This window comes from Rhea pennata (assembly GCF_028389875.1).
Source record: "Rhea pennata isolate bPtePen1 chromosome 35 unlocalized genomic scaffold, bPtePen1.pri SUPER_35_unloc_2, whole genome shotgun sequence".
Taxonomy (NCBI): domain Eukaryota; kingdom Metazoa; phylum Chordata; class Aves; order Rheiformes; family Rheidae; genus Rhea; species Rhea pennata.
In genome coordinates this window covers 67,247-78,227 of record NW_026907595.1, presented here as the reverse complement: position 1 = coordinate 78,227, position 10,981 = coordinate 67,247, and the positions used below count along the sequence as shown (strand labels likewise).

Genomic DNA, 10,981 nt, shown 5'->3' with positions numbered 1-10,981 from the left:
ATCCTTCAGCCCAGTCTTTGGTCCATCCCTCGTCCTTCAGCCCATCCCTTGAGTCCGTCCCTCGTCCTTCAGCCCATTCCTCGTCTTCAGCCCAGTCTTTGGTCCATCCCTCGTCCTTCAGCCCATCCCTTGAGTCCATGTCTCGTCCTTCAGCCTATCCTTTGGTCCATCCCTCATCTCTCAGCCCCTCCCTTGTCCTTGAGTCCATCCCTTGTCCTTGAGTCCATCCATCCATCACCCTTCGGTCCATCCGTTCCTCACCCCACCCCAACCCACTCCTCGTCCTGTCCCTCAGCCGCTCCTCAGCCGTCCCGGGCCCGTCTCCGTCCCGGCCATGACCTTCGCGGATCTGCTGGCCCACCTGGGCGGCATGGGCCGCTTCCAGGTGACCTACGTGGCCGCCCTGGCCCTGCCGCTCCTCATGCTGGCCAGCCACAACCTTCTGCAGAACTTCACCGCCGGCGTCCCCGAGCACCGGTGCCGGCCCCGGCCGGGGGCCAACGGCACCGCGCCGCTCCGGGCGGCCGCCCCGGCCGACGGCCGCTGCCGCCGCTACGTGGAGCCGCGGTGGCACCTCTTGGAGGCCAACGGCACCGTGGCCAACGGCACCGAGGAGGCTCCCACCGAGCCCTGCCGCGACGGCTGGACCTACCAGGAGGGCGTCTTCGCCCACACCATCGTCACCGAGGTGAGAGGTCCCACGTGTCCCGCGTGCGCCCCCCCCCCCCCCCACACACACACACCCCCACCCCAGGCCCCGGGCCCAGGCGTCCGGGTGGGTGGGTTGGTCCTTCAAGGTGGCTCCTCCCGGTGGCAGTGGGACCTGGTGTGCGAGTCGAGGACCTTGCGGCAGGTGGCTCAGTCCATCTACATGGCCGGGATCCTGCTGGGCTCCGGCGTCTTCGGGATCCTCTCGGACAAGTGCGCCCCGTCCCGGCGCCCCTCCCCCTCCCCGGCACCTCCCTCCCAGTATCCCCAGTTCCCCACAGTCCCGGGACCCCCAGCACCTCCGTTCCAGTCTCTCCAGTACTCCCAGCAATCCCCAGTGCCCCCATCCCTGTATCCCCAGTATTTCCACTACTCCCCAAATCCCCCAGCCTGGTATGCCCAGTATCCCCAGCACCCTGCTTGCCCCTGTCCCAGTATGCCCTGTACCACCAGCTTCCCAATGTCTCCTATCCCAGCATATCCAGTGCCCCCATCCCAGTACCCCCAGGTCCCCATAGCTCCCATCCCAGTATCCCAGCACCTCCAGTGGCCCCATCCCAGTAGCTCCTGGGCCACCAGCATCTTATCCCAGTGCACCCAGTGTCCCTATCCCAGTACCTCCAGTGCTCCATCCCAATGTGCCCAGTGCCCCAATGCCCCCCGTCCCAGTGCCCCATCCCAGTGCCCTAATGCTCCATCCCAGTGCCCCATCCCAGCGCACCCAGTGCCCCAATGCCCCCATCCCAGCATGCCCACTGCACCCAACACCCCATCCCAGTGTGCCCAGTGCCCCAGCATCCTGTCCCAGTGCACCCAGTGCCCCAATGACCCCGTCCCAGTGTGCCCAGCACCCCAATGCCCTGTCCCAGTGTGCCCAGTGTCCTGTCCCAGCACACCCAGTGTGCCCAGTGCCCCATCCCAGCACCACCAGCACCCCATCCCAGACTGCCCAGTGTCGCAGCGCCCCATCCCAGTGTGCCCAGCGCCCCATCCCAGTGTTCCCAGTGCCCCAATGCCCCCATCCCAGTGCTCCCAGCATGCCCAGTGCCCCTCCCCAGAGCTCCCAGCGCCCCCGGTGCCCCATCTCAGTGCTCCCAGTGCCCCCGGCACCCCCATCCCAGTGCTCCCAGCACCCCCGGCACCCCGTCCCAGCACTCCCAGTGCACCCAGTGCCCCGTCCCAGCACCCCTGGCACCCCATCCCAGCACTCCCAGTGCACCCAGTGCCCCAATGCCCCCGTCCTGGTGCTCCCAGTGTGCCCAGTGCCCTGTCCCAGTGCTCCCAGCATGCCCAGCGCCCCTCCCCAGAGCTCCCAGCACCCCCGGTGCCCCATCCCAGTGCTCCCAGTACACCCAGCACCCCATCCAAGCACTCCCAGCACCCCTGGCACCCCATCCCAATGCTCCCAGTGCCCCCGGCGCCCCCATCCCAGTGCTCCCAGCACCCCTGGCACCCCGTCCCAACACTCCCAGTGCACCCAGTGCCCCGTCCCAGCACTCCCAGCACCCCTGGCACCCCATCCCAGCACTCCCAGTGCGCCCAGTGCCCCATCCCAGTGTTCCCAGTGTCCCAATGCCCCCGTCCTGGTGCTCCCAGTGTGCCCAGTGCCCTGTCCCAGTGCTCCCAGCATGCCCAGTGCCCCTCCCCAGAGTTCCCAGCGCCCCCGGTGCCCCATCCCAGTGCTCCCAGTACACCCAGCACCCCATCCCAGTGCTCCCAGCACCCCTGGCACCCCATCCCAGCACTCCCAGTGCGCCCAGTGCCCCATCCCAGTGTTCCCAGTGTCCCAATGCCCCCGTCCTGGTGCTCCCAGCATGCCCAGTGCCCCTCCCCAGAGTTCCCAGCGCCCCCGGTGCCCCATCCCAGTGCTCCCAGTACACCCAGCACCCCATCCCAGTGCTCCCAGCACCCCTGGCACCCCATCCCAGCACTCCCAGTGCACCCAGTGCCCCGTCCCAGCGCTCCCAGCACCCCTGGCACCCCATCCCAGCACTCCCAGTGCGCCCAGTGCCCCATCCCAGTGTTCCCAGTGTCCCAATGCCCCCGTCCTGGTGCTCCCAGTGTGCCCAGTGCCCTGTCCCAGTGCTCCCAGCATGCCCAGTGCCCCTCCCCAGAGTTCCCAGCGCCCCCGGTGCCCCATCCCAGTGCTCCCAGTACACCCAGCACCCCATCCCAGTGCTCCCAGCACCCCTGGCACCCCATCCCAGCACTCCCAGTGCACCCAGTGCCCCGTCCCAGCACTCCCAGCACCCCTGGCACCCCATCCCAGCACTCCCAGTGCACCCAGTGCCCCGTCCCAGCACTCCCAGCACCCCTGGCACCCCATCCCAGCACTCCCAGTGCGCCCAGTGCCCCGTCCCAGTGCGCCCAGTGCCGCGGCGCCCCCCGCAGGTTCGGGCGCCGGGCGCTGCTCATCTGGTGCTACCTGCAGCTGGGGGTGGCGGGGACCTGCACCGCCCTGGCCCCCTCCTTCGGCCTCTACTGCCTCTGCCGCTGCCTCGCCGGCCTCGCCGTGTCCGGCGTCACCCTCAACTCGGCCTCCCTCTGTGAGCCGGGGGCCCAGGCGTCCGGGAGCAACCGCCATCGTTGTCCCACGGGAGGGGCCCAGGCGTCCGGGGAGGAATCTCCATCATTGACCCATGGGAGGGACCCAGGTGTCCGGGGAGGAACCTCCATCGTTGACCCATGGGAGGGACCCAGGCGTCTGGGGAGGAACCTCCATCATTGACCCATGGGAGGGACCCAGGTGTCCGGGGAGGAACCTCCATCATTGACCCATGGGAGGGACCCGGTGTCCAAGCAGGATCCCACCATCTTTGAGCCATTAGAGGGGCCCAGACATCCGGGGAGGCACCTCCATTGTTGACCCATGGGAGGGACCCAGTGTCCATGGAGAACCCACCACCACGGACCCACGGGAGGGACCCCAGATGTCCATGGAGGACCCATGGGACGGACCCGGGTGTCCGTGGAAGACCCACCACTGTGGACCCATGGGAGGGACCTGGGTGTCCATGGAGAACCCACCACCACGGACCCATGGGAGGGACCCCAGATGTCCATGGAGGACCCATGGGAGGGACCCGGGTGTTTGTGGAAGACCCACCACTGTGGACCCATGGGAGGGACCTGGGTGTCCACGAAGAACCCAATACCATGGACCCACATGTCCATGGAGAACCCACGTGTCCATGGAGAACCCACCACCATGGACCCATGTGTCCATGGAGAACCCACCACCACGAACCCACGTGTCCCTGGAGAACCATCACCATGAACCCACGTGTCCCTGGAGAACCCACCACCATGGACCCACGTGTCCATGGAGAACCCACCACCGTGGACCCATATGTCCATGGAGAACCCACCACCGTGGACTCACGTGTCCCTGGAGAACCATCACCATGAACCCACATGTCCACGGAGAACCCACCACCACGGACCCACGGTGTGGGGGAACGCCGTGGACCCCCGGCCAGCGGGAGGGGCCCAGGCGTCCGGGCACTGACACGGGCCCCTCCCCACGCCCCCCACCCCACCCCAGGCATGGAGTGGATCCCCACGGAGCTGCGGGCCGTGGTGGGCACCGTCAACGGCTACTGCTACACCCTGGGCCAGTTCGTGCTGGCGGCCGCAGCCTTCGGGCTCCCGCGCTGGCGCTGGCTCCAGCTCGCCGTCTCCCTCCCCTTCTACCTCTTCTTCCTCTACTCCTGGTAGGCAGCCGGGGCCCAGGCGTCCGGGGTGGGAGGGGGGGGAGGGGAGCGGCGGAGGAAGCTCCCTGGACGCCTGGGCCCCTATGGATGGGGGGGGGGGCTTCCCAGACTCCTGGGCCCCTGGTGGGGTGGGAGGGGGCTTCCCAGATGCCTGGGCCCCTATGAAGGGGGGGAGGGGGTTTCCCAGACTCCTGGGCCCCTGGTGGGGGGAGGGGAAGGGGGCTCCCCGGACGCCTGGGCCCCCGGATGCCTGGACCCTGACATGGGGGCTCCCCGGACACCTGGGCCCCTGGCTGCAGGGTGGCACAGGGGCTCCCCGGACGCCTGGGCCCCCGGATGCCTGGGCCCTGACGTGGGGGCTCCCCGGACACCTGGGCCCCGGCGCGGGGCTCCCCGGACGCCTGGGCCCCGGCGCGGGCGGTGACGGTGCCGGCGGCCGCAGGCTCTTCGTGGAATCGGCCCGGTGGCAGGTGACGTCCGGGAGACCCGACCTGGCGCTCGAGGGGCTCCGCAAGGTCGCCCGGGTCAACGGCAGGAAGGAGGAAGGCGACAAACTGGACGTGGAGGTGAAGAACGGCCCCGGGACCCCAGGAGAGACCCCAGGGATCCTGGGGATCCTGGAGATCCCGGAGACCCCGGAGATCCTGGAGACTCCGGGGATCCTGGGGATCCTGGAGATCCCAGTGATCCTGGAGATCCTGGAGGCTCCGGAGATCCCGGAGACCCCGGAGATCCTGGAGACCCCGGAGACTCTGGAGATCCCAGAGATCCTGGAGATCCCAGTGATCCTGGAGATCCTGGAGGCTCCAGAGATCCTGGAGACCCCAGAGATCCTGGAGACCCCAGAGATCCTGAAGACCTCGGAGACACCTGGAGACCCCCGGAGATCCCAGAGATCCCCAGACACCCCTGGAGATCCCAGAGATCCTGGAGCCCCAGGAGCCCCTAGAGACTCCCAGAGATCCCAGAGGTCCCAGAGTCCCCAGAGACCACAGAGACGCTGGAAATTCCAGAGATCCTGGTGATCTCAGAGATCCTGGAGACCCCAGAGCCCCCGGGAGCCCCTGGAGATCTCGGAGATCCCAGAGCCCCCAGAGATCCTGGAGATCCTGGAGCCCCCCAGGACCCCTGAGCTCTCCTCATCCCTCCTAGCTTTCCTCCCCCAGATCCCCTGGATCCCCCCAGCTTCACCTAGATCCCCCCCCCGGATCACCCCTATAGATCCCCTCTTGGATCTCCATGGATCCGCCCATGGATCCCCTCAGATCCATCCCCTGGATCCCCCCAATCCGCTCCATGGATCCCCCCATGGATCCCCCTGGATCCCCCCGGATTCCCCCCCCGGATCCCTGCGGATCCCCCCGGATCCCCCTGCAGGCTCTGCGCTCGCTGCTGGGCCGGGAGGAGCCGCCGGCCGGGGCCGGCCGGGGTCTGGCCGCGCTGGCCCGGACGCCGACCATGAGGAGCATCTCCCGCGGCGTCGCCTTCATCTGGCAAGTGGAGGTCGTTCCGGGGCCAAAACCCACCAGTTTTGGGGCCTCCGCCCCTCCCCCGCCGCCGCTTCGGGGTCGAAAACGGAGGGTTTTGGCCTCTTTTCCCCCATCCACTCCCGGCGAGCAGGTTCTCCACCAGCTTCGCCTACTACGGGCTGGCCATGGACCTGCAGCACTTCGGGGTGGACGTCTACCTGACGCAGGTGGTCTTCGGGGCCGTGGACATCCCGGCCAAGCTGGCCTCGGCGCTGGTCATCACGGGTGCGGGGCGGCGGGTGGCGCAGGCCGGGGCCCTCGGCCTCGCCGGCCTCTGCATCCTCAGCAACAGCCTCGTGCCCCAAGGTGGGCAGGGAGGAGGGGGACGGACAGAGGGACAGAGACATGGTGGGATGGAGGGACAGAGGGATGGTGGGATGGAGGCTGGAGGGACAGTGGGATGGAGGGATGGTGGGATGGAGGCTGGAAGGATGGTGGGATGGAGGCAGGGCCGATGGAGGCCAGTGGGATGGTGGGATGGAGGCTGGAGGGATGGTGGGATGGAGGGATGGTGGGATGGAGGCTGGAAGGATGGTGGGATGGAGGCAGGGCCGATGGAGGCCAGTGGGATGGTGGGATGGAGGCTGGAGGGATGGTGGGATGGAGGGATGGAGGCTGGAGGGATGGTGGGATGGAGATGGAGGGATGGAGGTTGGAGGGATGGTGGGATGGAGGGATGGAGGCTGGAGGGATGGAGGGATGGGGATGGAGGGATGGAGGGATGGAGATGGAGGGATGGAGGTTGGAGGGATGGTGGGATGGAGGGATGGAGGCTGGAGGGATGGTGGGATGGAGGGATGGAGGCTGGAGGGATGGAGGGATGGAGATGGAGGGATGGAGATGGAGGGATGGAGATGGAGGGACGGTGGGATGGAGGCCAGCGGAATGGTGGGACGGATGGATGGAGGTTGGCGGGATGGTGGGATGGAGAGATGGAGGGACGCTAGGACGGGGGGATGATGGAGGGATGGAGGGATGGACGGACAGCGGGCGGAAGGACAGAGGGACGGAGGCGGGAGGTCTGAGGGCTCCTCCCCGCCCGCAGAGCAGCAGATGCTGCGCATGGTCTTCGCCGTCGTCGGGAAGGGCTCCTTGGCCGCCTCCTTCAACTGCGCCTACATCTTCACCGGGGAGCTCTTCCCCACCGTCATCCGGTGGGTGGCGCCCGCCCCCCGCCGTCCGTCCGCCCGTCCATCCGTCCGCCGCCCACCCCGCACGTCCACCTGCCCGGCCAGCCCTTCACCCCCCTCCCCCACCAGCTCTTCCTCCATCCAGCCAACCACCAACCGGCCCATTCATCTACTTCTCCACCCATCCAGCCCACCCACCCACCCATCCATCCACTTCTCCACCCATCCAACCCACCCACCCTCCCGTCCGTCCACCTGCTTCTCCATCCATCCAACCTCCAACCTGCCCATTCATCCACTTCTCCATCCATCCAATGACTTCTCCACCCATCCAAACACCAGACCTTCTATCCAGCCACTTCTCCATCCATCCAACCACCAAGCCTTCCATCCACCCACTTCTCCATTCATCCAACCTCCAACCTGCCCATTCATCCACTTCTCCATCCATCCAATGACTTCTCCACCCATCCAAACACCAAACCATCTGTCCAGCCACTTCTCCATGCATCCAACCACCATCCCACCCATCCATCCACCCACTTCTCCATCCATCCAACCTCCAACCTGCCCGTTCATCTACTTCTCCATCCATCCAATGACTTCTCCATTCATCCAACCACCAACCCACCCACCCGACGACTTCTCCATCCATCCCCATCTACCCAACTGCTTCTCCATCTACCCATCAATCCCACCACCACCCCACTCCCCATGCTCCCCACCGCCCTGCGGACCCCTGAGCCCTCTGCCCGCACCCGCAGGCAGACGGGCATGGGCCTGGGGGGCACCATGGCCCGCGTGGGCAGCATGGTGGCCCCGCTGGTGCGCATCACCGGCGACGTCTTCCCGGCGCTGCCCCTCGTCATCTACGGGGCGGCTCCCGTCGTCTCGGCCGTCGCCGTCTGCTTCCTGCCCGAGACCCGCGCCACGCCGCTGCCGGAGACCGTGGAGGACGCGGAGAGGCGGTGGGACCCGGCGGGGACTCCCGGGGGCCCCTTCCCACCCGCGGCGCTGGGATGGGGAGGAGAAAACCCGTCAATTTGGGGGCGAGATTTTGCTTTTTTGGAAGGGGTTTCAGGGGATTTGGAAGCTGGGAAGAGGGGGGGTCGTTTGGGGGCTGGAAAGCGGCCGATCCGCCCGTTTTCTCGGGCCGCTCACCTCCCCGCCTTTCTCGCCAGGGCGAGACGCCCCAAGGACCCGGAGCCGCAGGTCGCCGTGCCCTTGGCTCCCGCCGGGGCCGAGGACGGCGTCTGAGCCGGGGCGGCGGCATGGCGGGGACGCCGGGGCCCCCGCCGCCGCCGCCATCGCCGCCCCACGGACGCTATTTATTAAAATCCCAATAAAATTTTTACGCACGTGCCTATTAGGTGGATTACGGTACCCCGCAGGCACCTGCTGCCCCAGTACTGGGTGTATTATGGTTGCACCCATAGGTTTTCCCACCTTTTCGGCGCCCCTCCCCCCACCCCACCCGCGCAGGGGGCCCAGGCGTCCGAGTCTCCCCCCCCCTGAAGCCCCTCCCCCACCAGGACCTTCCCCCCCCCCCCGGCATTCCCCATGCGGCGGGCGCAATCCTCGCAAGGCAGGCAGGCGCCTATTAGGTGAATTACGGGACGCCAGAGACACCTGCTGTGCCGGTATTAGGCGCGTTACGGTAACGCCGCATTTGCTGCCCCGTCTATTCAGTGCGTTACGGTAACCGTGCACGGCGCTGTATGTCGGCCTGGGCCCTCTATAGCAGCCCTGGGGGGGGAGGGGGGGTCTATAGGTCGCCCGGACGCCTGGGCCCCCTATAGCAGCCCTGGGGGGGGGAATGGGGGGAGTCTATAGGTCGCCCGGACGCCTGGGCCCCCTATAGCAGCCCTGGGGGGAGTAGGGGGGGAAGTGGGGGGGGTCTATAGGTCGCCCGGACACCTGGGCCCCCTATAGCAGCCCTGGGGAGGGAGTGGGGGGGGTCTATAGGTCGCCGGGATGCCTGGGCCCCCTATAGCAGCCCTGGGGAGGGAGTGGGGGGGGGTCTATAGGTCGCCCGGACGCCTGGGCCCCCTATAGCAGCCCTGGGGAGGGAGTGGGGGGGGTCTATAGGTCGCCGGGATGCCTGGGCCCCCTATAGCAGCCCTGGGGGGGGAGTGGGGGGGTCTATAGGTCGCCCGGATGCCTGGGCCCCCTATAGCAGCCCTGGGGAGGGAGTGGGGGGGGGTCTATAGGTCGCCGGGATGCCTGGGCCCCCTATAGCAGCCCTGGGGAGGGAGTGGGGGGGTCTATAGGTCGCCCGGATGCCTGGGCCCCCTATAGCAGCCCTGGGGAGGGAGTGGGGGGGGGTCTATAGGTCGCCGGGATGCCTGGGCCCCCTATAGCAGCCCTGGGGGGGGGGGGGGGGGAAGTGGGGGGAGTCTATAGGTCGCCCGGACACCTGGGCCCCCTATAGCAGCCCTGGGGAGGGAGTGGGGGGGGGTCTATAGGTCGCCCGGATGCCTGGGCCCCTTATAGCAGCCCTGGGGAGGGAGTGGGGGGGGGTCTATAGGTCGCCCGGACACCTGGGCCCCCTATAGCAGCCCTGGGGAGGGAGTGGGGGGGGGGTCTATAGGTCGCCCGGACGCCTGGGCCCCCTATAGCAGCCCTGGGGAGGGAGGGGGGGGTCTATAGGTCGCCCGGACGCCTGGGCCCCCTATAGCAGCCCTGGGGGGGGGGGGAGTGGGGAGGGTCTATAGGTCACCCGGACGCCTGGGCCCCTGTGAGCTCCCGGCCTTTGCCCCAATTCGGATGATTTGCACCGTCACCCTCCCTAATCCGCCTCCCCCCCCCCGGGATGAGGGGATTAAACCCTCGGGTAAGGCGGCGGCGAAGCCAAAAAGGGCCGTTTCCGCCCCAAAAGCAGCAGCAGCAGCACAACCCCGATACGAGCCGGCGGTGAAGCCAAAAAGGGCCGTTTTTGCCCCAAAAGTGGCAGCAGCACAACCCCAGGATGAGCCGGCGGCGAAGCCCTGCTGGAATGGGCCAAAAAGGGCCATTTTTGCCCCAAAAGTGGTGGCAGCACAATGCCAGGACAAGCCAGCCAGCAGCGAAGCCCCGCTGGAACGGGCCAAAACGGGCCTGTTTTGCCCCAAAAGTGGCAGCAGCACAACCCCAGGACGAGCTGGCAGCAAAGCCCCACTGGAGTGGGCCAAAAAGGGCCGTTTTTGCCCCAAAAGCGGCAGCGACACAACCCCAGGACAAGCCGGCAGCAAAGCCCTGCTGGAACGGGCCAAAAAGGGCCGGTTTTGCCCCAAAAGTGGCGGCACGACGCCAGGACGAGGCGGCGGCGAAGCCGCTCCCCCCCCCCGCCCAGCTCCCACAAATCCACAGCTCCATTTTTTTTTCCTTTTTATTATGAAAACAAGCCGTTTTGGTGTCGCCATTGGTTTTTTTCTTCTTTTTTCTTTTTTTTTCCTGTTTTTCCCCCGGGACAGGCAGGATAAGACACGTGTGAAGCTCAGCGGGAAGCTGGGGAAGCGGCGGGGGGAAGGGGGGGGAGTTGCGTTCGACAGCCCCAAAATCCTTCAAATCTCCCTCAAAATCCCAGCGCTGCGAAGTGGAAAAAAATCCGGAAGGTCCAAATTTCTGGAAAATCGTCCCTCCGGATCGAGCCCGGGCGGCTGCTTCCGTCCTCGGCTCCGCGGCGGCGGCGGGTTTGAGCCGTTTTCCGGGGGCGGTGGTGGTGGTGGGGGGGGGAGGACGTTTTGGGGCCGTTAACAGCGGTTTTGGGGCCGTCGGTGGATCCGATCCCGGCGGGTCGTTTGCCCGGAGGATTCCCGAAGCGTCGCCGGATCCGGGCTCATCCCGAACCCTCCCCCCTCCCCGCGCTGCAGAGGAGCAAGGTCGGAAGCGGGTTGGTGGGAAGGGGGGGGTCGGAGGTAGG

At 67.1% G+C, this 10,981-nt stretch overlaps 1 protein-coding gene across 1 annotated transcript; it reads left to right on the top strand.

Moving 5' to 3' along the window:
• The first annotated feature begins 331 nt into the window (after positions 1-331).
• SLC22A6 (solute carrier family 22 member 6) lies at positions 332-9,997 on the top strand. Its single transcript, XM_062600809.1, has 10 exons — positions 332-688; positions 818-921; positions 3,100-3,254; positions 4,253-4,421; positions 4,864-4,987; positions 5,799-5,914; positions 6,042-6,256; positions 6,996-7,104; positions 7,845-8,048; positions 9,931-9,997. The coding sequence occupies exons 1-10, from the start codon at positions 335-337 to the stop codon at positions 9,995-9,997; spliced, it is 1,617 nt and encodes a 538-aa protein (XP_062456793.1). The 5' UTR covers positions 332-334.
• The last annotated feature ends 984 nt before the right edge of the window (positions 9,998-10,981 follow it).

Excerpts from the sequence above, each read along its gene's own strand:
- SLC22A6 (XM_062600809.1), top strand. The coding sequence starts at position 335 with ATGACCTTCGCGGATCTGCTGGCCCACCTGGGCGGCATGGGCCGCTTC. Across the intron at positions 4,422-4,863 it reads CTCTTCTTCCTCTACTCCTG|GCTCTTCGTGGAATCGGCCC; the intron begins GTAGGCAGCCGG and ends CGGCGGCCGCAG. Across the intron at positions 4,988-5,798 it reads GCGACAAACTGGACGTGGAG|GCTCTGCGCTCGCTGCTGGG; the intron begins GTGAAGAACGGC and ends ATCCCCCTGCAG.